Source organism: Leuresthes tenuis, unplaced genomic scaffold (genome assembly GCF_036924035.1).
Source record: "Leuresthes tenuis unplaced genomic scaffold, fLeuTen1.0.hap1 SCAF_8, whole genome shotgun sequence".
NCBI lineage: Eukaryota > Metazoa > Chordata > Actinopteri > Atheriniformes > Atherinopsidae > Leuresthes > Leuresthes tenuis.
Genome location: NW_027325362.1, coordinates 1,497,083 through 1,520,233, shown reverse-complemented (window position 1 = coordinate 1,520,233; position 23,151 = coordinate 1,497,083). Strand labels below are relative to the sequence as shown.

Sequence of the window (23,151 nt, the reverse complement as noted above, 5' to 3'; positions counted from 1 at the left end):
CACCTGCACCGATGATCTCCCCTGAGCCGTCACACCTCAGCTGAATCCCAAAAACTTGTTTCAGGACGGCCAGACGCTGATGGCGGAGAAACCAGAAACCGAGGCCATGGTGAAGGAGAAGCTGGGGTCCCTGAAGACCATGTGGGACGACCTCGAGTCCACCACCCAGACCAAAGCCAAGTGCCTGTTCGACGCCAACAAGGCGGAGCTGTTCACTCAGAGCTGCGCCGACCTGGACAAGTGGCTGATCGGCCTGGATGGGCAGCTGCAGTCCGACGACTACGGAAAAGACCTCACCTCGGTCAACATCCTGCTCAAGAAACAGCAGGTGAGGGAACGTTTCCAGTTCAGTTGAACAGAAAAACTTCAGCAGGTGCTGCAGCTGTATCCTTCAAAAAGCCATTTATAGGCCAACTTTAAGTAGCAAACACTGCCACCTAGTGGTCAGGTTGGAGATAGAAACCGTCTGAACGACATCAAACTGGCTTTAAGTACCAGTGAAGGAGAAAACGAGCAACTCTGAAGACTTTCATTCTTCATCATGAGTTCTGTCTTCATCTGTTTGATTTGTTTTCTTTGACGAGGTCGATTCACACGTCGCTGCCTTAAATTACAAATATAATCTTTAATGAGCCTCTAAAGTCAGGCGCCAGTGAAGCGCCGAGATCACGACGACCTCAGAACAACCTCAGAACGACCTTTTAACGACCTCAGAACGACCTTTTAACGACCTCACAATGACCTTATAACGACCTTTTAACCACCTTATAACGACCTCTGAACGACTTTATAACGACCTTTTAACGACTTTATAACGACCTCAGAACGACTTTATAACGACCTCAGAACGACTTTATAACGACCTCAGAACGACTTTATAACGACCTCAGAACGACCTTATAAAGACCTCAGAACGACTTTATAACGACCTCAGAACGACTTTATAACGACCTCAGAACGACTTTATAACGACCTCAGAACGACTTTATAACGACCTCAGAACGACTTTATAACGACCTCAGAACGACTTTATAACGACCTCAGAACGACTTTATAACGACCTCAGAACGACTTTATAACGACCTCAGAACGACTTTATAACGACCTCAGAACGACTTTATAACGACCTCAGAACGACTTTATAACGACCTCAGAACGACTTTATAACGACCTCAGAACGACTTTATAACGACCTCAGAACGACCTTATAACGACCTCAGAACGACTTTATAACGACCTCAGAACGACTTTATAACGACCTCAGAACGACTTTATAACGACCTCAGAACGACTTTATAACGACCTCAGAACGACCTTATAAAGACCTCAGAACGACTTTATAACGACCTCAGAACGACTTTATAACGACCTTTTAACGACTTTATAACGACCTCAGAACGACTTTATAACGACCTCAGAACGACTTTATAACGACCTCAGAACGACCTTATAACGACCTTTTACCTGCATGAGCAGAAGCTGTTTGAAGCCCAGTCAAACAAGATTCCTCTGGTTGGTTCTGTTGGTAGGAACAGAACCAGGCGGCCGCTGAGCTGGTTCTCTGTGGTTTTCTTTTAAAACTGTGGCTCCATTAAAGCTCAGCAAGTGAAGAGAAGCTGTTCCCTGAAACCGTGATCAGCTCCAGCAAGCACCGCTGCTAATTAGCACGATTAGGAACGAGTCTCGAGTCTTTCCAGTCGGGTCTCCAGTCAAGCTCCAATAAAGACTCGTGAGGCCCAAGTCGGGAGTCCAGAGTCGGGTCCAAGTCGTTAACGTTGAATATGAAAGAAAAAAAGAGAGAAATATGGATTAAAACCGTCATTAAGCTGGAAAACGTGCTAAGCTAACGTTAATTAGCCTCTGACCGCCTTCATGTAGCTTTGGACGTTCCTTAAATGGAGCGGTTCTGGGTGTTGGATCTGGGAATTCTGGGTAGTTACTGTAAACAGACGTGAAATTAATAAAGTTAAATGATTTGAATTCATTAAAAACTTTAAATAAAACCGAGACGTTACGCTTAAGTCACGAGTCGAGTTCAAAGCCGTTGGGGGCGTGGCCTGATGATGTCACAGCGTTTGGTGTTGACTGTTGGGACCCAAAGCGGTGAAAGTCCGGCTGTTAATCTCCTCGTAGTTACAGTCGTGTGAGCCCAAGTCAAAGCTGTTACGTAACCCATCTGCTGGTGCACGCTCACACGTGCACGCTCGCACGTGCACGCTCGCACACTCGGAGGTTATGTAATCCCTCGTTTGAAGTGTTTCGAGCCAGCTGAGCATGTGTGGATATGTCTGGCTCTGTGAGGACCGGTTTGGCTTCAGGACGCAGGTCAGAACCAGCTTCAGGTGTGAATGTCAGCGACCCGGTTGGAGCCGAGGCTGCAGAGCGAGCTGGGATGAAGCTCATCAGAGGAGCGTTTGATGTGTCAAACAGAGAGAGGAGACTTCCCCCGTGATGCCGTCTCAGCTTTCTGCAGATCATCGACGCTTTAGTGCGTTTTCTTCTGCCAGGAGATGATGAGACGTCGCCTTATTAGTGGAAAAGCTGCTTTTTCTTTGTGGAGAAGCCAGCAGCTCTGATCCTTTCTGTCTTTGATTCATTTTACGAGGCTTTGCTGCATTTAATTACTGTACGTGATTTTAGACGCTTTGCTTCACCAGAACAGTTACAGATACTGTGCAGGATGACCCTAATTTAGCATGAATCTTGATTTTCGCAGCGTCCCCAGAGATGGAAACAGAGAAACTCCATCTGTGAATCCTCCACATTTTAACTCTCTGCATTAGAAGTATTTCCCAGATGCAGCTGCTCAGTCTCCCTCTCTGTGAACCCAGATGCTGGAGAGCCAGGTGGAGGTGCGCCAGAGGGAGGTGGAGGAGCTCAGGGCTCAGTCTCAAGCCCTCAGCCAGGAGGGGAAGGGATCCGAGGAGGTGGACGGCCAGAGGATCGGCGTGGAGAAGAGATTCCAGGCCCTCCAGGCGCCGGTCAAGAAGAGGCGGGAGAACCTCATGGCCTCCCGCGAGATCCACCAGTTCAACCGGGACGTGGAGGACGAGATCGTAAGTAGAGTCGATAAAGAAAGCTGCAGCTCCCAGAAAAGATCTGGAAGCTGAAAAGCAGATTTCCAGCCTCCAACAGCAGCTGCTCTGTGTGTTTCCAGCTGTGGGTGGAGGAGAGGATGCTTCTGGCCACATCCACCGACCACGGCCACAACCTGCAGACCGTGCAGCTGCTCATAAAGAAGAACCAGGTAACCACCTCTGCCCTGGTTTTAGAAGCGTGTGTGAAAGAGGAGGCGTGTAACGTCCGCTCTGACGCCCGCAGACGCTGCAGAAGGAGATCCAGGGACACCAGCCTCGCTACGACGACATCTTCGAGCGCAGCCAGCACGTCCTGAGGGAGGGCAGCGCCACGGCCGAGCCCATCCGCCAGCGGCTCGCCGAGTTCCAGTCGCTGTGGGAGAGAATCAGGAAGGAGACGGAGAAGCGCCACGCCCGGCTCAGCGAGGCCCACGAGGCCCAGCAGTACTACTTCGACGCCGCCGAGGCCGAGGCCTGGATGAGCGAGCAGGAGCTGTACATGATGTCGGAGGAGAAGGCGAAGGTGAGCTGCTCTGTGGAGGAGGCGGTTTCCATCTCAGTAAACATGTCCATCTTAAACAGAACTGCCCCCAAAGTGCACCCAGATACTGATGAAACGAGTGTATTTCTGTTTCTGTATTTATCAGCTGTTTTTACCCAAAGTGACTTACAAATGAAGATATAACAGCTTTATAAAAAGCTAGCAATAAGCTACATAGAAGGAACCCAGGAGTCCGACTCTGTCAGAGGGGACAGAGTAGAGATAGGGTGCAGGCATAGAAGGAAGAGCAGAAAGATAAAGAGCAGAGATAGAGGGGGGAGGGAAGTACAAGGTAAGTGCTGGGATAGGAGATGCTCTCTGAAGAGCTGGGTTTTCAGGAGCTTCTTGAAGATAGACAGGGACGCCCCTGTTCTGGTAGCGCTCGGTAGGTCATTCCACCATCGTGGGACGACACATGAACAGAGTTTGGATTGTCTTAGGCGTGGTGTAGGAGCTGCTAGACGACAATCCTGGGACCAACGGAGGGACCCAGTTGGGACAGAAGCCTTTGCAAGAGCATTCAAGTAGATGGAGCCGCTCCATTAAGCTCTTTGTAGCTAACATCAGGGACTTGGATCTGATGCTAAGGGCAGCCAGAGGAGCTCAATGAACAGAGGGGGGACGTGTTCTTTTAGGCTGATCCAAGACCAGACGCACCGCCGCGTTCTGGACCATCTGCAGAGGTTTCACAGGCTGGAGACCAGTTAGGAGATCAGTTAGGAGACCAGTTAGGAGAGCAGTTAGGAGAGCAGTTAGGAAACCAGTTAGGAGACCAGTTAGGAGAGCAGTTAGGAAACCAGTTAGGAGACCAGTTAGGAAACCAGTTAGGAAACCAGTTAGGAGACCAGTTAGGAAACCAGTTAGGAGAGCAGTTAGGAGACCAGTTAGGAAACCAGTTAGGAGACCAGTTAGGAAACCAGTTAGGAGAGCAGTTAGGAGACCAGTTAGGAAACCAGTTAGGAGAGCAGTTAGGAGACCAGTTAGGAGAGCAGTTAGGAAACCAGTTAGGAGACCAGTTAGGAGAGCAGTTAGGAGAGCAGTTAGGAGACCAGTTAGGAAACCAGTTAGGAGACCAGTTAGGAGACCAGTTAGGAAACCAGTTAGGAGAGCAGTTAGGAAACCAGTTAGGAGACCAGTTAGGAAACCAGTTAGGAGACCAGTTAGGAAACCAGTTAGGAGAGCAGTTAGGAAACCAGTTAGGAAACCAGTTAGGAGAGCATTGCAGGAGTCAAGGTGGCCAGAGGAGTATTTAAGCTAAAATGGATCGTTCACAGATGAGCGTTAACGTTAACTGCAGGAAGGTGAAGGAGTGTTCGGCCTGACAGGTAACCCTGATGGTTAATGGCTGCAATACCAAACCAAAAGCAGAAGAAAGTGGTGATAACTGTTCAGCGAGTTGCTCCCTTTGTGCCGTCAGTTCCTCAGTTTGCGGCTGGTTTCAGGTTGGATCTGTTTCCGGCTGCCTTCCCTGATCAGTAAAAGTTCAGTTTTTCCAGCCTCCCTTTCTCCTCCCGAGCTCCAAACCAAACGGTTTCCTGCAGCTTCTGTGCGTCTCTTTCAGGACGAGCAGAGTTCGGTGGCCATGCTGAAGAAGCATCAGATCCTGGAGCAGGCGGTGGAGGACTACGCCGACGCCGTCCACCAGCTGTCCGGCACCAGCCGGGGCCTGGTGGCCGCCGGGCACACCGACAGGTGAGGGTTCAGGGCGGGACGGTTTTCTGCATTTTATCAGACAGAAGATGCAAACGGTGGCGTTCTCCCCTCGTCCCGCAGCGAGCGCATCGGCATGCGTCAGTCTCAGGTGGACAAGCTCTACGCCGGCCTGAAGGACCTGTCGGAGGAGCGTCGGGGGAAGCTGGACGAGCGTCTGAAACTCTTCCAGCTCAACCGGGAGGTGGACGACTTGGAGCAGTGGATCGCCGAGAGGGAGGTGGTGGCCGGGTCTCACGAGCTGGGGCAGGACTACGAGCACGTGACCGTGAGCGCAGCACACCTTCAGAACCGCCATAACCTAGGAAAATGCGTCATAAAACACCCGTTTGTATGGTTAACCTCTTTATTCTGGACCTTCAGATGCTGCAGGAGCGCTTCAGAGAATTCGCCCGCGACACCGGGAACATCGGCCAGGAGCGCGTGGACGGGGTCAACCGGCAGGCGGACGAGCTGATCAACTCCGGCCACGGCGACGCCGCCACCATCGCCGAGTGGAAGGACGGCCTGAACGAGGCCTGGGCCGACCTGCTGGAGCTCATCGACACCCGGACGCAGATCCTCTCCGCCTCCTACGAGCTCCACAAGTTCTACCACGACGCCAAGGAGATCCTCAACCGCATCCTGGACAAACACAAGAAGCTCCCGGAGGAGCTGGGCCGGGACCAGAACACGGTGGAGACCCTGCAGAGGATGCACACCACCTTCGAGCACGACATCCAGGCTCTGGGAACGCAGGTACAGACGCGGCGTGAAACGCCAGGCGATGAAAAGCATGTCAGAAACCGTAAAACGCCTCCAAAGTCTCTTCTGTGGCTCATTTCCCAAATCTCTGAGGCTGTTTACGATCGTAACAAAGAAGCCTGAATAAAGTCTGCGTTTAAAGTGTTTCAGTAGAAGAAGTAGTTGTTCACCTTTTCTTCTTCACACCTTCTGATAAACTGCAAGAATCCCGACTGAGGAGTCATTTCTGTTCCTTAATCACCAGATTTCCTCCCAGTTTTTTTTCTTTTCCCACTTTGAGGTGAAGACAACTGCTTCTTCTGCTGAATTACAACCAGTTTACTCACTTCAAACCGTGACTTTAAATGTTTCAGACCCTTTTTTCTCTTTTTATCGCAGCTTTTTAAAAGATTGCTTCACTGTTGAGAGGAAACCAGACGAATTTAAGCCTGAATAAAGTCGGCGTTTAAAGTGTTTCAGTAGAAGAAGTAGTTGTTCTAACAGGAAACGAGTTATTTTAACCTTTTCAGGTCAGAATGTGCATCAAGTCGTCTCTGAAACATTTCCGTTCACCTTTTCTTCTTCACGCCTTCTGATAAACTGCAAGAATCCCGACTGAGGAGTCATTTCTGTTCCTTAATCACCAGATTTCCTCCCAGTTTTTTTTTCTTTTCCCACTTTGAGGTGAAGACAACTGCTTCTTCTGCTGAATTACAACCAGTTTACTCACTTCAAACCGTGAATTTAAATGTTTCAGACCCTTTTTTCTCTTTTTATCGCAGCTTTTTAAAAGATTTGCTTCGCTGTTGAGAGGAAACCAGACGAATTAAAGCCTGCGTGAAATGAACCGGGACAGTTTCTAGCTGAATGTTTGTTTTTTTTATCACAAATTAAAGAACGTTTGAAGCCTTTTTTCAGCATAAATGATGAAACTGAAATAATTCACAGGTCAGATGTGTCTGCAGACACTTTCTAACACTTCTATATCCATTTTATATCCATCATTTAATGGTCTTTTATGTATTTTTATGTGTACTTTGACTCTATATTTAGTTTAGTTGATGTTATTCTTGATTTTGGCTCCTTTAACAAGTAAAAATCCTTTAAAAGATGATTTTTAGGCGAATCTGATCTAACTAGAAGCCTGAATAAAGTCGGCGTTTAAAGTGTTTCAGTAGAAGAAGTAGTTGTTCTAACAGGAAACGAGTTATTTTAACCTTTTCAGGTCAGAATGTGCATCAAGTCGTCTCTGAAACATTTCCGTTCACCTTTTCTTCTTCACGCCTTCTGATAAACTGCAAGAATCCCGACTGAGGAGTCATTTCTGTTCCTTAATCACCAGATTTCCTCCCAGTTTCTTTTCTTTTTCCACTTTGAGGTGAAGACAACTGCTTCTTCTGCTGAATTACAACCAGTTTACTCACTTCAAACCGTGAATTTAAATGTTTCAGACCCTTTTTTCTCTTTTTATCGCAGCTTTTTAAAAGATTTTCTGTTTTGTTTATTTTGTTTAGTTGATGTTATTCTTGATTCTGGCTCCTTTTAACAAGTAAAAATCCTTTAAAAGATGATTTTTAGGCGAATCTTATCTAACTAGAAGCCTGAATAAAGTCGGCGTTTAAAGTGTTTCAGTAGAAGAAGTAGTTGTTCTAACAGGAAACGAGTTATTTTAACCTTTTCAGGTCAGAATGTGCATCAAGTCGTCTCTGAAACATTTCCGTTCACCTTTTCTTCTTCACGCCTTCTGATAAACTGCAAGAATCCCGACTGAGGAGTCATTTCTGTTCCTTAATCACCAGATTTTCTCCCAGTTTCTTTTCTGTTTCCACTTTGAGGAACTTCTTCTGCTGAATTACAACCAGTTTACTCACTTCAAACCGTGAATTTAAATGTTTCAGACCCTTTTTTCTCTTTTTATCGCAGCTTTTTAAAAGATTTTTTGTTTTGTTTATTTTGTTTAGTTGATGTTATTCTTGATTCTGGCTCCTTTTAACAAGTAAAAATCCTTTAAAAGATGATTTTTAGGCGAATCTTATCTAACTAGAAGCCTGAATAAAGTCGGCGTTTAAAGTGTTTCAGCAGAAGAAGTAGTTGTTCTAACAGGAAACGAGTTATTTGAATCTTTTCAGGTCAGAATGTGCATCAAGTCGTCTCTGAAACATTTCCGTTCACCTTTTCTTCTTCACGTCTTCTGATAAACTGCAAGAATCCCGACTGAGGAGTCATTTCTGTTCCTTAATCACCAGATTTTCTCCCAGTTTTTTTTCTTTTCCCACTTTGAGGTGAAGACAACTGCTTCTTCTGCTGAATTACAACCAGTTTACTCACTTCAAACCGTGAATTTAAATGTTTCAGACCCTTTTTTCTCTTTTTATCGCAGCTTTTTAAAAGATTTTCTGTTTTGTTTATTTTGTTTAGTTGATGTTATTCTTGATTCTGGCTCCTTTATCAAGTAAAAATCCTTTAAAAGATGATTTTTAGGCGAATCTGATCGAACTAACCTGAACGCCTCTTCCCTCGCAGGTCCGGCAGCTTCAGGAGGACGCCGTCCGCCTGCAGTCGGCTTACGCCGGAGACAAAGCCGACGACATTCAGAAGCGAGAAGGAGAGGTGAGCTCCAGAGAGAACGCATCAGGACACTTTACTGCTTGCTCCAAACTCACAGTTTCAGTGTTTTCCGTCCACGGCAGCGTGGTAGAGCCCTCCTTCTCTTACTGACTGCCCTGAAAACAAACCCCTCGCAGCGCTGGTGGTGGTGATGTTGCTGTAAAAAGGCTCTTTGCCTCTCGCATGCTGCGCTGCTGCTGCACCGTTCCTCGGCGCCTGCAGGGATGTGCTGGCAGAATAAAACGGTTTGGAGTCAGTTTCTCAGACTTAATGAGGTACTTTAGCTCCCACAAAGACATTAACTCAGGTTAGAGTTGTCCCACCTGTAGAAACAGTCCAGATGTGACGCCAGCTGGTCGTTCTTACAGGGCATGGTCAAACTACAGGAAGAGTCTCTCAAAAAGTTGCTTTTTGGAAGGAAAAAAGTAAGTTTCATCACAGTTTGTAAGACTTTGTGTCTTTGGGCTCAACAGTGAGATCAGAAATCATCTGTGCACGTGATGAAGAAGCGCACGTTTCCCTATTAAAGCCCTGCAGTAAGTAGTGTGAGGAACAGAACAGTGTTTTAGCCAACATTTTCCAGTTTATTCTCGCTGATTCCCGTAGAAACGTTCAACTTTCACTCTTTGTGACACATTTGAATGTTTTATTTCCTCTTTGGGAGATAAAACCTGATAAAAAACCTGCTGCAGCTTTTCCATCTCAGTTCTTAAGCCGTCTGCTGATGAGTTTGTTGATTAACTGAAAGAGTTTGAATTTCCCACTTTTCGAGGTGCAGCAAACACACCGTGGTTGGAGCCTGTTGGGTGGAGGTAAAGATGAGCAGGATGGTTGCTTTACTGACCTTGTTTTGATTCATTTAACCTTTATTCATGCAGGTGAACTCGTTCAGACGCCGACTCGTCGGTTACAGACGAACAAAAGAATCAGTTCACATGTTTGAATAAAAAAGGAGTTTCTGAGGAGGCGTTTTCTGCCGTTTAACCTGAGCTGTAAAAGTCCGATTTGCTTTGTTTGGTCCAGTTTGTTCTGGATTTATTCAGCTTTGATTTTCCTTTTTTGGACTGAACCAAGTCTTTTTAAACTCGGCTCCACCAGAACCGACGAGCCGGGTTTATTTGGCAGCTCTGCACAAAGCCCTGGTTTTAACTTTACGAATATTTGAAACCAATAAACCCCAAACGTTTGCGTAATTGGAGACTTCCCCAAAAAACACGTTTCAGAACCACAGCCTAAGAAACAGCTTCAGAAATCTGCTAAATTTTCTCGCCACAGCGATCTCTGTAACCTGGTTCAGAACCAGTTCCAGTCTAAAAAACGCCCTCTCGCCGCTGCCCTCTCGCCGCTGCGTTCTCGCCGCAGCCCTCTCGCCGCAGCCCTCTCGCCGCAGCCCTCTCGCCGCAGCCCTCTCGCCGCTGCGCTCTCGCCGCAGCCCTCTCGCCGCAGCCCTCTCGCCGCTGCGCTCTCGCCGCAGCCCTCTCGCCGCAGCGTTCTCGCCGCTGCGTTCTCGCCGCTGCGCTCTCGCCGCTGCGCTCTCGCCGCTGCGCTCTCGCCGCTGCGCTCTCGCCGCTGCGTTCTCGCCGCAGCCCTCTCGCCGCTGCCCTCTCGCCGCTGCCCTCTCGCCGCTGCCCTCTCGCCGCTGCCCTCTCGCCGCAGCGTTCTCGCCGCTGCGCTCTCGCCGCTGCGCTCTCGCCGCTGCGTTCTCGCCGCAGCCCTCTCGCCGCTGCCCTCTCGCCGCAGCCCTCTCGCCGCAGCGCTCTCGTCGCTGCGTTCTCGCCGCTGCGCTCTCGCCGCTGCGTTCTCGCCGCAGCCCTCTCGCCGCAGCCCTCTCGCCGCAGCCCTCTCGCCGCAGCGCTCTCGCCGCAGCCCTCTCGCCGCAGCGCTCTCGCCGCTGCGCTCTCGCCGCAGCCCTCTCGCCGCAGCCCTCTCGCCGCAGCCCTCTCGCCGCAGCCCTCTCGCCGCAGCCCTCTCGCCGCAGCGCTCTCGCCGCAGCCCTCTCGCCGCAGCGCTCTCGCCGCAGCGCTCTCGCCGCAGCGCTCTCGCCGCTGCGTTCTCGCCGCAGCCCTCTCGCCGCCGCAGCCCTCTCCTCGCTGCATCCTCGCCGCTGCGTTCTCATCACAGCGCTTTCGCTCTCTGAACTGGTTCAGAACCACGGCCAGTTGTATTTCTGAAGCTGCGACTTGTTGCTCATCACGAACGCCGCTGGGCTCCCTGAACCTAACGCTGCCGGGCCGAACATCTGTCCTCACTGTACCTGAAGGTCGGTGGACTGGGTTGTTAGAACAGCTGGTGGTGCTGATGTGCTTTGACCATTCCCTGTATGTCCCTTTGCCTCCATCTCCTCCCCGTCCGCCCAGAGGAGAAAGGCAGAGGTGAGACCCCGCTCCCACAAACGTTGGCTTTGCATCAGTGTTACTTTTGGCTGCACTTTAGACTTTCTTTGAATGTTCCGACTAAAATGTTGATCAGCTGTAGTAACATTTTAGTCTCCTCCATGCAGCTCCGGCCTAGTGTTAGTCCCGGTGATCTGGTGACTCCCCTCAGATCGCCGTGCGGGTGGATGTTCTTCAGCACTAAAAACTCCACCCACCCGGGCCTCTGACGGGATGAAGAATGCTTGTAGTTTGCAAACACTTCAGGTGTTTGGTCTGTAGCACAGTTTCAGTGTTTAAATGTCGATGCTTGCAGGCGGCAGCCTCGTCTGACCTGATTATCTGGAAGCTTGGTCCTTACTCGAAGGGTTGGTGGGTCAGACACCGAGCCCGCTACTGCTTTAAAGCTGTTAAAGTGGATCATCTGCACTTTAAACAGCTTTAAATGTGCAAAAAAAAGCTTGTTCTTTCATTCTGAGGCTAAGCTCAGCTGAAAGGGGAGAAAGTGTCCAGAAGAAGGTTCTGGAGGAGTCTGGATGTGACGAGCAAACGAGACAGGAAGTATGAAATTTCCATTTAATCAGCTTAACTATGTGCAAACAGAACTTTTTCTGTAAAAAACAGGATTCTGCTTTTGTTTTTCCAGTTTAAGAAGGAAGCGAATGTTTTTTTGATCTTCTTTAGATTTCAGCTTCTGCCGTTTGGGTGTTCAGGACAAAAAATACCGCCTTAAATGAGCCCAGCTCAGTGCCGCCTGGTGTTAAGCAGCCAGAGATGAGTAGACCGATGCTTTGTTCCCCTCTGCTTCTGCAATCTGCACGAATGTTTTCCTTTGCTTCCGTCCCATTTGAGTTGTGCCTGAAAGCAACGAGCCGTGTGTCAGCCATGTTGTGCTTAGAGGCATCAGAAGCTGGGCCAGCTGTTTATCAGAGATCGTAATGGTGTCGTCTCCCTCCAGGTTCTGGAGGCCTGGAAGAACCTGCTGGAGGCGGCGGAGGGCCGGCGGGCGAAGCTGAGCGACACCGGAGACAAGTTCCGCTTCTTCAGCATGGTGCGCGACCTGATGCTGTGGATGGAGGACGTCATCCGCCTGATCGAGGCCCAGGAGAAGCCCAGGTGGGACCAGAGTTCTGAAAAGATGAACCCTCTCCATGTTCTGACCCACTGGGACTCAAACTGGTTTAAGAAAGATTGGATTTAAACAGAAAAACGTGTAACCTCTGATCTGACATCATCACTTTTAATGCTGGAGGCTTAAAAAGTGCCTCATAGACCCCGATAAGATAAGAGAAGTGACTCCATTTTGTGTAAAGCCTGGTTAAAGCTGCACTGTCAGCAGAGGTAGAAACAGATCTTTCTCTGTTTCCATCTCACATAAAAGAATAATCCCCACAGCGCCACCTGCTGTCCAAACCAGCCCGATGAACATTTCCTGCTCTCAGATTAGCTTCAGCTGAGCTTGACAGTGATGGATTATCAAAGTAGCTGTTTTATTGAGTCAGAAAAGAGCTTCAGAAACTCTGTGGGCTGAGTTCTGCGTGTGTTTGGCTTTCAGGGACGTGTCGTCGGTGGAGCTGCTGATGAACAACCACCAGGGCATCAAGGCGGAGATCGACGCCCGCAACGACAGCTTCACCGCCTGCATCGAGCTGGGGAAAGCTCTGCTGGCCAGGAAGCACTACGCTTCAGAGGAGGTGCGCAGAGTCAGATGCTGCTTTTCTGTCGTTCTCCACCCTTTAACCACATGCTGCTTTTCTGTCGTTCTCCACCCTTTAACCACATGCTGCTTTTCCGTCGTTCTCCACCCTTTAACCACATGCTGCTTTTCTGTCGTTCTCCACCCTTTAACCACATGCTGCTTTTCTGTCGTTCTCCACCCTTTAACCACATGCTGCTTTTCTGTCGTTCTCCACCCTTTAACCACATGCTGCTTTTCTGTCGTTCTCCACCCTTTAACCGCATGCTGCTTTTCTGTCGTTCTCCACCCTTTAACCACATGCTGCTTTTCTGTCGTTCTCCACCCTTTAACCACATGCTGCTTTTCTGTCGTTCTCCACCCTTTAACCACATGCTGCTTTTCTGTCGTTCTCCACCCTTTAACCACATGCTGCTTTTCCGTCGTTCTCCACCCTTTAACCACATGCTGCTTTTCTGTCGTTCTCCACCCTTTAACCACATGCTGCTTTTCTGTCGTTCTCCACCCTTTAACCACATGCTGCTTTTCTGTCGTTCTCCACCCTTTAACCACATGCTGCTTTTCTGTCGTTCTCCACCCTTTAACCGCATGCTGCTTTTCTGTCGTTCTCCACCCTTTAACCACATGCTGCTTTTCTGTCGTTCTCCACCCTTTAACCACATGCTGCTTTGCTGTCGTTCTCCACCCTTTAACCACATGCTGCTTTTCTGTCGTTCTCCACCCTTTAACCACATGCTGCTTTTCTGTCGTTCTCCACCCTTTAACCACATGCTGCTTTTCTGTCGTTCTCCACCCTTTAACCACATGCTGCTTTTCTGTCGTTCTCCACCCTTTAACCACATGCTGCTTTGCTGTCGTTCTCCACCCTTTAACCACATGCTGCTTTTCTGTCGTTCTCCACCCTTTAACCACATGCTGCTTTTCTGTCGTTCTCCACCCTTTAACCACATGCTGCTTTTCTGTCGTTCTCCACCCTTTAACCACGTGCTGCTTTCTGTCGTTCTCCACCCTTTAACCACATGCTGCTTTTCTGTCGTTCTCCACCCTTTAACCACATGCTGCTTTTCTGTCGTTCTCCACCCTTTAACCACATGCTGCTTTTCTGTCGTTCTCCACCCTTTAACCACATGCTGCTTTTCTGTCGTTCTCCACCCTTTAACCACATGCTGCTTTTCTGTCCTTCTCCACCCTTTAACCACATGCTGCTTTTCTGTCGTTCTCCACCCTTTAACCACATGCTGCTTTTCTGTCGTTCTCCACCCTTTAACCACATGCTGCTTTTCTGTCGTTCTCCACCCTTTAACCACATGCTGCTTTTCTGTCGTTCTCCACCCTTTAACCACATGCTGCTTTTCCGTCGTTCTCCACCCTTTAACCACATGCTGCTTTTCTGTCGTTCTCCACCCTTTAACCACATGCTGCTTTTCTGTCGTTCTCCACCCTTTAACCACATGCTGCTTTTCTGTCGTTCTCCACCCTTTAACCACATGCTGCTTTTCTGTCGTTCTCCACCCTTTAACCACATGCTGCTTTTCTGTCGTTCTCCACCCTTTGACCACATGCTGCTTTTCTGTCGTTCTCCACCCTTTGACCACATGCTGCTTTTCTGTCGTTCTCCACCCTTTGACCACATGCTGCTTTTCTGTCGTTCTCCACCCTTTAACCACATGCTGCTTTTCTGTCGTTCTCCACCCTTTAACCACATGCTGCTTTTCTGTCGTTCTCCACCCTTTGACCACATGCTGCTTTTCTGTCGTTCTCCACCCTTTAACCACATGCTGCTTTTCTGTCGTTCTCCACCCTTTAACCACATGCTGCTTTTCTGTCGTTCTCCACCCTTTAACCACATGCTGCTTTTCTGTCGTTCTCCACCCTTTAACCACATGCTGCTTTTCTGTCGTTCTCCACCCTTTAACCACATGCTGCTTTTCTGTCGTTCTCCACCCTTTAACCACATGCTGCTTTTCTGTCGTTCTCCACCCTTTAACCACATGCTGCTTTTCTGTCGTTCTCCACCCTTTAACCACATGCTGCTTTTCTGTCGTTCTCCACCCTTTAACCACATGCTGCTTTTCTGTCGTTCTCCACCCTTTAACCACATGCTGCTTTTCTGTCGTTCTCCACCCTTTAACCACATGCTGCTTTTCTGTCGTTCTCCACCCTTTAACCACATGCTGCTTTTCTGTCGTTCTCCACCCTTTAACCACATGCTGCTTTTCTGTCGTTCTCCACCCTTTAACCACATGCTGCTTTTCTGTCGTTCTCCACCCTTTAACCACATGCTGCTTTTCTGTCGTTCTCCACCCTTTAACCACATGCTGCTTTTCTGTCGTTCTCCACCCTTTAACCACATGCTGCTTTTCTGTCGTTCTCCACCCTTTAACCACACGCTGCTTTTCTGTCGTTCTCCACCCTTTAACCACATGCTGCTTTTCTGTCGTTCTCCACCCTTTAACCACATGCTGCTTTTCCGTCGTTCTCCACCCTTTATCACATGCTGCTTTTCTGTCGTTCTCCACCCTTTAACCACATGCTGCTTTTCTGTCGTTCTCCACCCTTTAACCACATGCTGCTTTGCTGTCGTTCTCCACCCTTTAACCACATGCTGCTTTTCTGTCGTTCTCCACCCTTTAACCACATGCTGCTTTTCTGTCGTTCTCCACCCTTTAACCACATGCTGCTTTTCTGTCATTCTCCACCCTTTAACCACATGCTGCTTTTCTGTCGTTCTCCACCCTTTAACCACATGCTGCTTTTCTGTCGTTCTCCACCCTTTAACCACATGCTGCTTTTCTGTCGTTCTCCACCCTTTAACCACATGCTGCTTTTCTGTCGTTCTCCACCCTTTAACCACACGCTGCTTTTCTGTCGTTCTCCACCCTTTAACCACATGCTGCTTTTCTGTCGTTCTCCACCCTTTAACCACATGCTGCTTTTCTGTCGTTCTCCACCCTTTAACCACATGCTGCTTTTCTGTCGTTCTCCACCCTTTAACCACATGCTGCTTTTCTGTCGTTCTCCACCCTTTAACCACATGCTGCTTTTCTGTCGTTCTCCACCCTTTAACCACATGCTGCTTTTCTGTCGTTCTCCACCCTTTAACCACATGCTGCTTTTCTGCCGTTCTCCACCCTTTAACCACATGCTGCTTTTCTGTCGTTCTCCACCCTTTAACCACATGCTGCTTTTCTGTCGTTCTCCACCCTTTAACCACATGCTGCTTTTCTGTCGTTCTCCACCCTTTAACCACATGCTGCTTTTCTGTCGTTCTCCACCCTTTAACCACATGCTGCCTTTCTGTCGTTCTCCACCCTTTAACCACATGCTGCTTTTCTGTCGTTCTCCACCCTTTAACCACATGCTGCTTTTCTGTCGTTCTCCACCCTTTAACCACATGCTGCTTTTCTGTCGTTCTCCACCCTTTAACCACATGCTGCTTTTCCGTCGTTCTCCACCCTTTAACCACATGCTGCTTTTCTGTCGTTCTCCACCCTTTAACCACATGCTGCTTTTCCGTCGTTCTCCACCCTTTAACCACATGCTGCTTTTCTGTCGTTCTCCACCCTTTAACCACATGCTGCTTTTCTGTCGTTCTCCACCCTTTAACCACATGCTGCTTTTCTGTCGTTCTCCACCCTTTAACCACATGCTGCTTTTCTGTCGTTCTCCACCCTTTAACCACATGCTGCTTTTCTGTCGTTCTCCACCCTTTAACCACATGCTGCTTTTCTGTCGTTCTCCACCCTTTAACCACATGCTGCTTTTCTGTCGTTCTCCACCCTTTAACCACATGCTGCTTTTCTGTCGTTCTCCACCCTTTAACCACATGCTGCTTTTCTGTCGTTCTCCACCCTTTAACCACATGCTGCTTTTCTGTCGTTCTCCACCCTTTAACCACATGCTGCAGCAGGGTGTAGTTTGAGTTTCAGGAACACCTGAAGTCTCTGAAAACCGTTTCTCCCGACAGATTAAAGAGAAGTTGCTGCAGTTGACGGACAAGAGGAAAGACATGATCGACAAGTGGGAGGACAGATGGGAGTGGCTCAGACTGGGTAAGATGGCCGCCAGCGCGTCTCTCAGAAGAGACGGCGCCGAATGAATCGCCTGACGTGTGAATGTGTTCAGTCCTGGAGGTGCACCAGTTCTCCCGGGACGCAGGCGTGGCCGAGGCCTGGCTGCTGGGGCAGGACCCCTACCTGTCCAGCAGGGAGATGGGGCAGAGCGTGGACGAGGTGGAGAAGCTCATCAAGCGCCACGAGGCCTTCGAGAAGTCCGCCGCCACCTGGGAGGAGCGCTTCGCCGCTCTGGAGAGGCTGACCACGGTGAGGAGCGGGGCGGGTCTCGGGTGTCGGGCGGCGGAACCGGCGCTGACTCTGTTTGTGTGTCCAGATGGAGTTACTGGAAGTGAGAAGTAGGCAAGAGGAAGAGGAGAGAAGGAGGCAACCCCCGGCGTCTGAGGCTCAGGCCGACGAGGCTGCGGCGCAGCCGAGGTGAAGCTTTTACTCATTTTACTCCGACTGAGCAGCGTTTTACCGCCTTTACTGTGGAAACGGGACAAAAGGTGGAGGTTTAAGCTCTGAAAAGGGTTTTTATTCAGACACTTTCAGTGGAGCATGACGGAAGCTCCCAAAGATTACAGGAAGTGTTTGTGTGAAATAACCTGTCAATAGATGTGGTAAAAAGATGTGGACTGGACTGGATAGAGTAGTGGTATGAATGCCACCTTTAAAAACTTTAAACCTTTAAAGTGTCCTGATCAACAGTTCTGCAGCTTTCTGAAACCTTTAAAGTGTCCTGATCAACAGTTCTGCAGCTTTCTGTAACCTTTAAAGTGTCCTGATCAACAGTTCTGCAGCTTTCTGAAACCTTTAAAGTGTCCTGATCAATAGTTCTGCAGCTTTCTGTAACCTTTAAAGTGTCCTGATCAATAGTTCTGCAGCTTTCTGTAACCTTTAAAGTGTCCTGATCAACAGTTCTGCAGCTTTCTGAAACCTTTAAAGTGTCCTGATCAACAGTTCTGCAGCTTTCTGAAACCTTTAAAGTGTCCTGATCAACAGTTCTGCAGCTTTCTGAAACCTTTAAAGTGTCCTGATCAACAGTTCTGCAGCTTTCTGAAACATTTAAAGTGTCCTGATCAATAGTTCTGCAGCTTTCTGTAACCTTTAAAGTGTCCTGATCAACAGTTCTGCAGCTTTCTGTAACCTTTAAAGTGTCCTGATCAATAGTTCTGCAGCTTTCTGAAACCTTTAAAGTGTCCTGATCAATAGTTCTGCAGCTTTCTGAAACCTTTAAAGTGTCCTGATCAATAGTTCTGCAGCTTTCTGTAACCTTTGAAGTGTCCTGATCAACAGTTCTGCAGCTTTCTGAAACCTTTAAAGTGTCCTGATCAATAGTTCTGCAGCTTTCTGAAACCTTTAAAGTGTCCTGATCAACAGTTCTGCAGCTTTAAACCTTTAAAGTGTCCTGATCAATAGTTCTGCAGCTTTCTGAAACCTTTAAAGTGTCCTGATCAATAGTTCTGCAGCTTTCTGAAACCTTTAAAGTGTCCTGATCAATAGTTCTGCAGCTTTCTGTAACCTTTGAAGTGTCCTGATCAACAGTTCTGCAGCTTTCTGAAACCTTTAAAGTGTCCTGATCAATAGTTCTGCAGCTTTCTGTAACCTTTGAAGTGTCCTGATCAACAGTTCTGCAGCTTTCTGAAACCTTTAAAGTGTCCTGATCAACAGTTCTGCAGCTTTCTGAAACCTTTAAAGTGTCCTGATCAACAGTTCTGCAGCTTTCTGAAACCTTTAAAGTGTCCTGATCAACAGTTCTGCAGCTTTCTGAAACCTTTAAAGTGTCCTGATCAATAGTTCTGCAGCTTTCTGAAACCTTTAAAGTGTCCTGATCAATAGTTCTGCAGCTTTCTGAGACCTTTAAAGTGTCCTGATCAACAGTTCTGCAGCTTTCTGTAACCTTTAAAGTGTCCTGATCAACAGTTCTGCAGCTTTCTGAAACCTTTAAAGTGTCCTGATCAACAGTTCTGCAGCTTTCTGTAACCTTTGAAGTGTCCTGATCAATAGTTCTGTAGCTTTCTGAAACCTTTAAAGTGTCCTGATCAATAGTTCTACAGCTTTCTGAAACCTTTAAAGTGTCCTGATCAACAGTTCTGCAGCTTTCTGAAACCTTTAAAGTGTCCTGATCAACAGTTCTGCAGCTTTCTGAAACCTTTAAAGTGTCCTGATCAATAGTTCTGCAGCTTTCTGTAACCTTTAAAGTGTCCTGATCAACAGTTCTGCAGCTTTCTGTAACCTTTGAAGTGTCCTGATCAATAGTTCTGTAGCTTTCTGAAACCTTTAAAGTGTCCTGATCAATAGTTCTACAGCTTTCTGTAACCTTTAAAGTGTCCTGATCAATAGTTCTGCAGCTTTCTGAAACCTTTAAAGTGTCCTGATCAACAGTTCTGCAGCTTTCTGAAACCTTTAAAGTGTCCTGATCAATAGTTCTGCAGCTTTCTGTAACCTTTAAAGTGTCCTGATCAACAGTTCTGCAGCTTTCTGTAACCTTTGAAGTGTCCTGATCAATAGTTCTGTAGCTTTCTGAAACCTTTAAAGTGTCCTGATCAATAGTTCTACAGCTTTCTGAAACCTTTAAAGTGTCCTGATCAACAGTTCTGCAGCTTTCTGAAACCTTTAAAGTGTCCTGATCAACAGTTCTGCAGCTTTCTGTAACCTTTAAAGTGTCCTGATCAACAGTTCTGCAGCTTTCTGAAACCTTTAAAGTGTCCTGATCAATAGTTCTGCAGCTTTCTGTAACCTTTAAAGTGTCCTGATCAATAGTTCTGCAGCTTTCTGTAACCTTTAAAGTGTCCTGATCAACAGTTCTGCAGCTTTCTGAAACCTTTAAAGTGTCCTGATCAACAGTTCTGCAGCTTTCTGTAACCTTTAAAGTGTCCTGATCAACAGTTCTGCAGCTTTCTGAAACCTTTAAAGTGTCCTGATCAATAGTTCTGCAGCTTTCTGAAACCTTTAAAGTGTCCTGATCAATAGTTCTGCAGCTTTCTGTAACCTTTAAAGTGTCCTGATCAATAGTTCTGCAGCTTTCTGTAACCTTTAAAGTGTCCTGATCAACAGTTCTGCAGCTTTCTGAAACATTTAAAGTGTCCTGATCAACAGTTCTGCAGCTTTCTGAAGCCTTTAAAGTGTCCTGATCAACAGTTCTGCAGCTTTCTGAAACCTTTAAAGTGTCCTGATCAACAGTTCTGCAGCTTTCTGTAACCTTTAAAGTGTCCTGATCAACAGTTCTGCAGCTTTCTGTAACCTTTGAAGTGTCCTGATCAACAGTTCTGCAGCTTTCTGAAACCTTTAAAGTGTCCTGATCAACAGTTCTGCAGCTTTCAGAAGCTCCTTCACAGTTTTTCTTTGGACATTTTTTGCTTTTTCCCTCATCTTCAGTCCTTGTTCCTGAGCATTTTCAGTGTTTTTCTTTGTTCAGCCACTTAACTCTGAGCTATGAAGCATTCAGGCAGGAAAAAGGCTCCTAACTCAAGGGGTGAACCAGTGTTGTGTCGACACAGAACAGACAACTTAGCAAAGAAGCCATTTTAAACTGGATCTTTAGGCACTTTCTCCCAAAGACACATCATTTGTTCCCATTTCTTTAGCTGCATCTATGAAAAACAGCAAAGAAAACACAGTTTGACAGACAGAAAATAGGATTTCTGCAGCAACAAGGTGATTCCCAAAGAGCTATTAGCTGAAAACTTGGCATATCTCAGCATGGTGTGCAGTGTGTCCTTAAAACATTTGAGGAAACTGGACAAGTGGAGGACAAAAGAAGAAGTGTCAGGCCTAAAAAACTATCTCCAGCAGATGAACAGGATCTGAAAGTGATGTCCTGGATAGTGTAGTTGTATGATTCCCACCTTTCATCTGGGTTCAAATCCCCTGCATGAAAGGTATTACCTCCAGTAGGGTCCTTAGGCAAGACCCCCTTATTCTAACTGCCTACCTGTAAGTCGCTTTGGATAAAAGCCTCTGCTAAATGCATAAAAACATAAAACCTGAGGCTGAAAAGCTAACCGAAAACAAAGTTTGTCTGTAAAAAAAGAGCTGAACTCACTGAACCTTTGTGGTCAATCCTGCTTTTTCATTCTCTGCAAAAAACCCAAAACCTACCAGGTGCAGTGATGTAAATCTGCAGGTTTCAGAGGTTAAAGCAGAAGCTTCACAGCTGATCGAAGCTTCCCTGAAACCATAAAAAGGGGAACGGGTTGTGGAACCGAACCTTTCCGACGGTCCTAACCTGTTAAACTGTGTTTTATTTCTGCAGGGAAGGAGAGCCGGTGTCTCAGAACGGGCTGCCGACCGAGCAGGACTCTGCCAGGGTTAGTTACCGCTCACCCGCCTACCAGAAATACAGCAGCAGCCTGCAGGGCCGCCGGCCCGCCGCCGCCCCCTGACACGCTCACCACCTCCACACACTCCCACAGATTGATAATGTCTTATTTTCTATCCATAATTTAGCTTAAATACGTCGGTGTGATGACTTCTAAAAGGCCTTTAAGTCACCGGGTTAAAACGTACGAGGACCAGCTCAGTCTGAGCCGTCCGCCTGAATCTTCTTTTCAGGGCAAACTGGAAGAATTGAACCTGAATGCCTGCGTTCTGACCCGTCTTATTCAGCATTTCAGGCCTGGTTCTGGGCTCAGTTGCACATAAATGAAAAGTAACATTAAGGCTTGTTCTCCGTAGGATTTATGCAGCTTAAAACAGTCTCTGAGCTGCTCTTTGGAGGGTTTTAAAAAGCTGCTTCTGATTAGTTTGATGATCTAAAATGCTTCAGAAGATTCAGGTGGACGTTGTTGGACGCTTCTTATTCCTTTTTTTGACTCTTTAATCGATGTTTAAAGTGTTAAAGGTGCTATAAAACAATGTTTCTTACTCCTTAAGCCGCAGAGTGAGCAGAAAGTCATGTTTGCATTGAGTGTGGATGTGAGTGAGTGTATAAATGTGGGTGGTTTTAATCCCTCCGTCCCCTCGTTTCTCCCCCTTTCTCCCCTCTGTCTCTCAGCTCGACACCCCCGCCATCCTCTCCCCTCAGCTGCTCATGTTTCTGCTAGTTTACGTCATCATTTACAAACTCACCCTGTGGAATATGAACACCTGAGATGAAAAAAGCGGACGATTAGCTGTGGAATTATCACGAAAACACGTCCAGAAGAAGTTCGTCTTACTTTTATCGTCTTAAAATAAAAAGAATACAAAGTGTTAAAGTTGTGTTAAAATATATTCTGCTTATATTCAGTGATAATTCAACATTTAGCAGATAGTTTAGTGGTGAAGGCACCTGTCTCCATCCACCGTTAACACCATCCTGCTCATTCCAGGTCGTTCTTCATCTCACTGCATCACATTCAGCCTTAAATCAAACACACATTTGTTTTAATTTTCCGTTTCATTTGTCATGTTTCTTCACGAGTGTCACGATTCTCATCAGATAAATCAGACGTGAACAAATAACAGAAGCAAGAAAACGAGCCAGAACTAAAGGCCCAAACTGAGCTCCGATTAAAAGGTAAAAAAGGGAGTTTTAAATGAATATGAAGTGGCAGGTTAGTCCAGACTCTAAAGCCTGATCTCTCTGATTTAATCCAGCTGCACTCACAGCTGTTTCAGGGTTATATAAGTGCAGCAGTGGGGTTAAATAGTGGCTGCCGCACCATTTAAAGCTTTAAAAGTGAGTAAAAGAATCTTAAAATCAATTAAAACCATCATTGTGCCGTCTGTGACCCGCCCAAAGGGCTTCAATGGAGGTGAGAAAAGACGTTTAAAAGGGAACGAATAAGGAAAATATACCTGAGAACTGATCCCAAAGGCAGCTTATGTAATATCTGTTAACATGACCTGCTGTTTAAAGGAATCTGACAGATATTAATGAATCAATAACATCGCCGTCCCAACTTTCCTCCTCCTTGGTTTCCCTTTATCTGGCGTCTCCTCACAGAGTCTGAGCCTAACAAACAGAAACTCCTCTGATTGGTCACTGCAGGGTTTTAGATGCTGATTCGGTCATTTCCATCAGAACTTTCCTCCTCCTTGGTTTCCCTTTATCTGGCGTCTCCTCACAGAGTCTGAGCCCAACGAACAGAAACTCCTCTGATTGGTCACTGCAGGGTTTTAGATGCTGATTCGGTCATTTCCATCAGAACTTTCCTCCTCCTTGGTTTCCCTTTATCTGGCGTCTCCTCACAGAGTCTGAGCCGAACCAACAGAAACTCCTCTGATTGGTCACTGCAGGGTTTTAGATGCTGATTCAGTCATTTCCATCAGAACTTTCCTCCTCCTTGGTTTCCCTTTATCTGGCGTCTCCTCACAGAGTCTGAGCCGAACCAACAGAAACTCCTCTGATTGGTCACTGCAGGGTTTTAGATGCTGATTCAGTCAT

General features: G+C 47.3%; 1 protein-coding gene across 2 annotated transcripts in view; it reads left to right on the top strand.

The window, feature by feature from the left end:
• The window catches only part of LOC140312709 (spectrin beta chain, non-erythrocytic 1-like), a 110,824-nt gene that overhangs the window by 72,788 nt on the left and 14,885 nt on the right, over positions 1–23,151 (top strand). For both annotated transcript variants that reach the window (XM_072390493.1, XM_072390492.1), the window contains exons 26-39: positions 65–328; positions 2,832–3,056; positions 3,158–3,247; positions 3,322–3,600; positions 5,180–5,310; positions 5,392–5,596; positions 5,692–6,066; positions 8,575–8,661; positions 11,989–12,146; positions 12,586–12,724; positions 16,694–16,778; positions 16,852–17,048; positions 17,116–17,216; positions 21,037–21,091. In XM_072390493.1, coding sequence (XP_072246594.1) covers positions 65–328; positions 2,832–3,056; positions 3,158–3,247; positions 3,322–3,600; positions 5,180–5,310; positions 5,392–5,596; positions 5,692–6,066; positions 8,575–8,661; positions 11,989–12,146; positions 12,586–12,724; positions 16,694–16,778; positions 16,852–17,048; positions 17,116–17,216; positions 21,037–21,091 — 2,391 coding nt within the window. The remainder of the gene's footprint in view (positions 1–64; positions 329–2,831; positions 3,057–3,157; positions 3,248–3,321; positions 3,601–5,179; positions 5,311–5,391; positions 5,597–5,691; positions 6,067–8,574; positions 8,662–11,988; positions 12,147–12,585; positions 12,725–16,693; positions 16,779–16,851; positions 17,049–17,115; positions 17,217–21,036; positions 21,092–23,151) is intronic.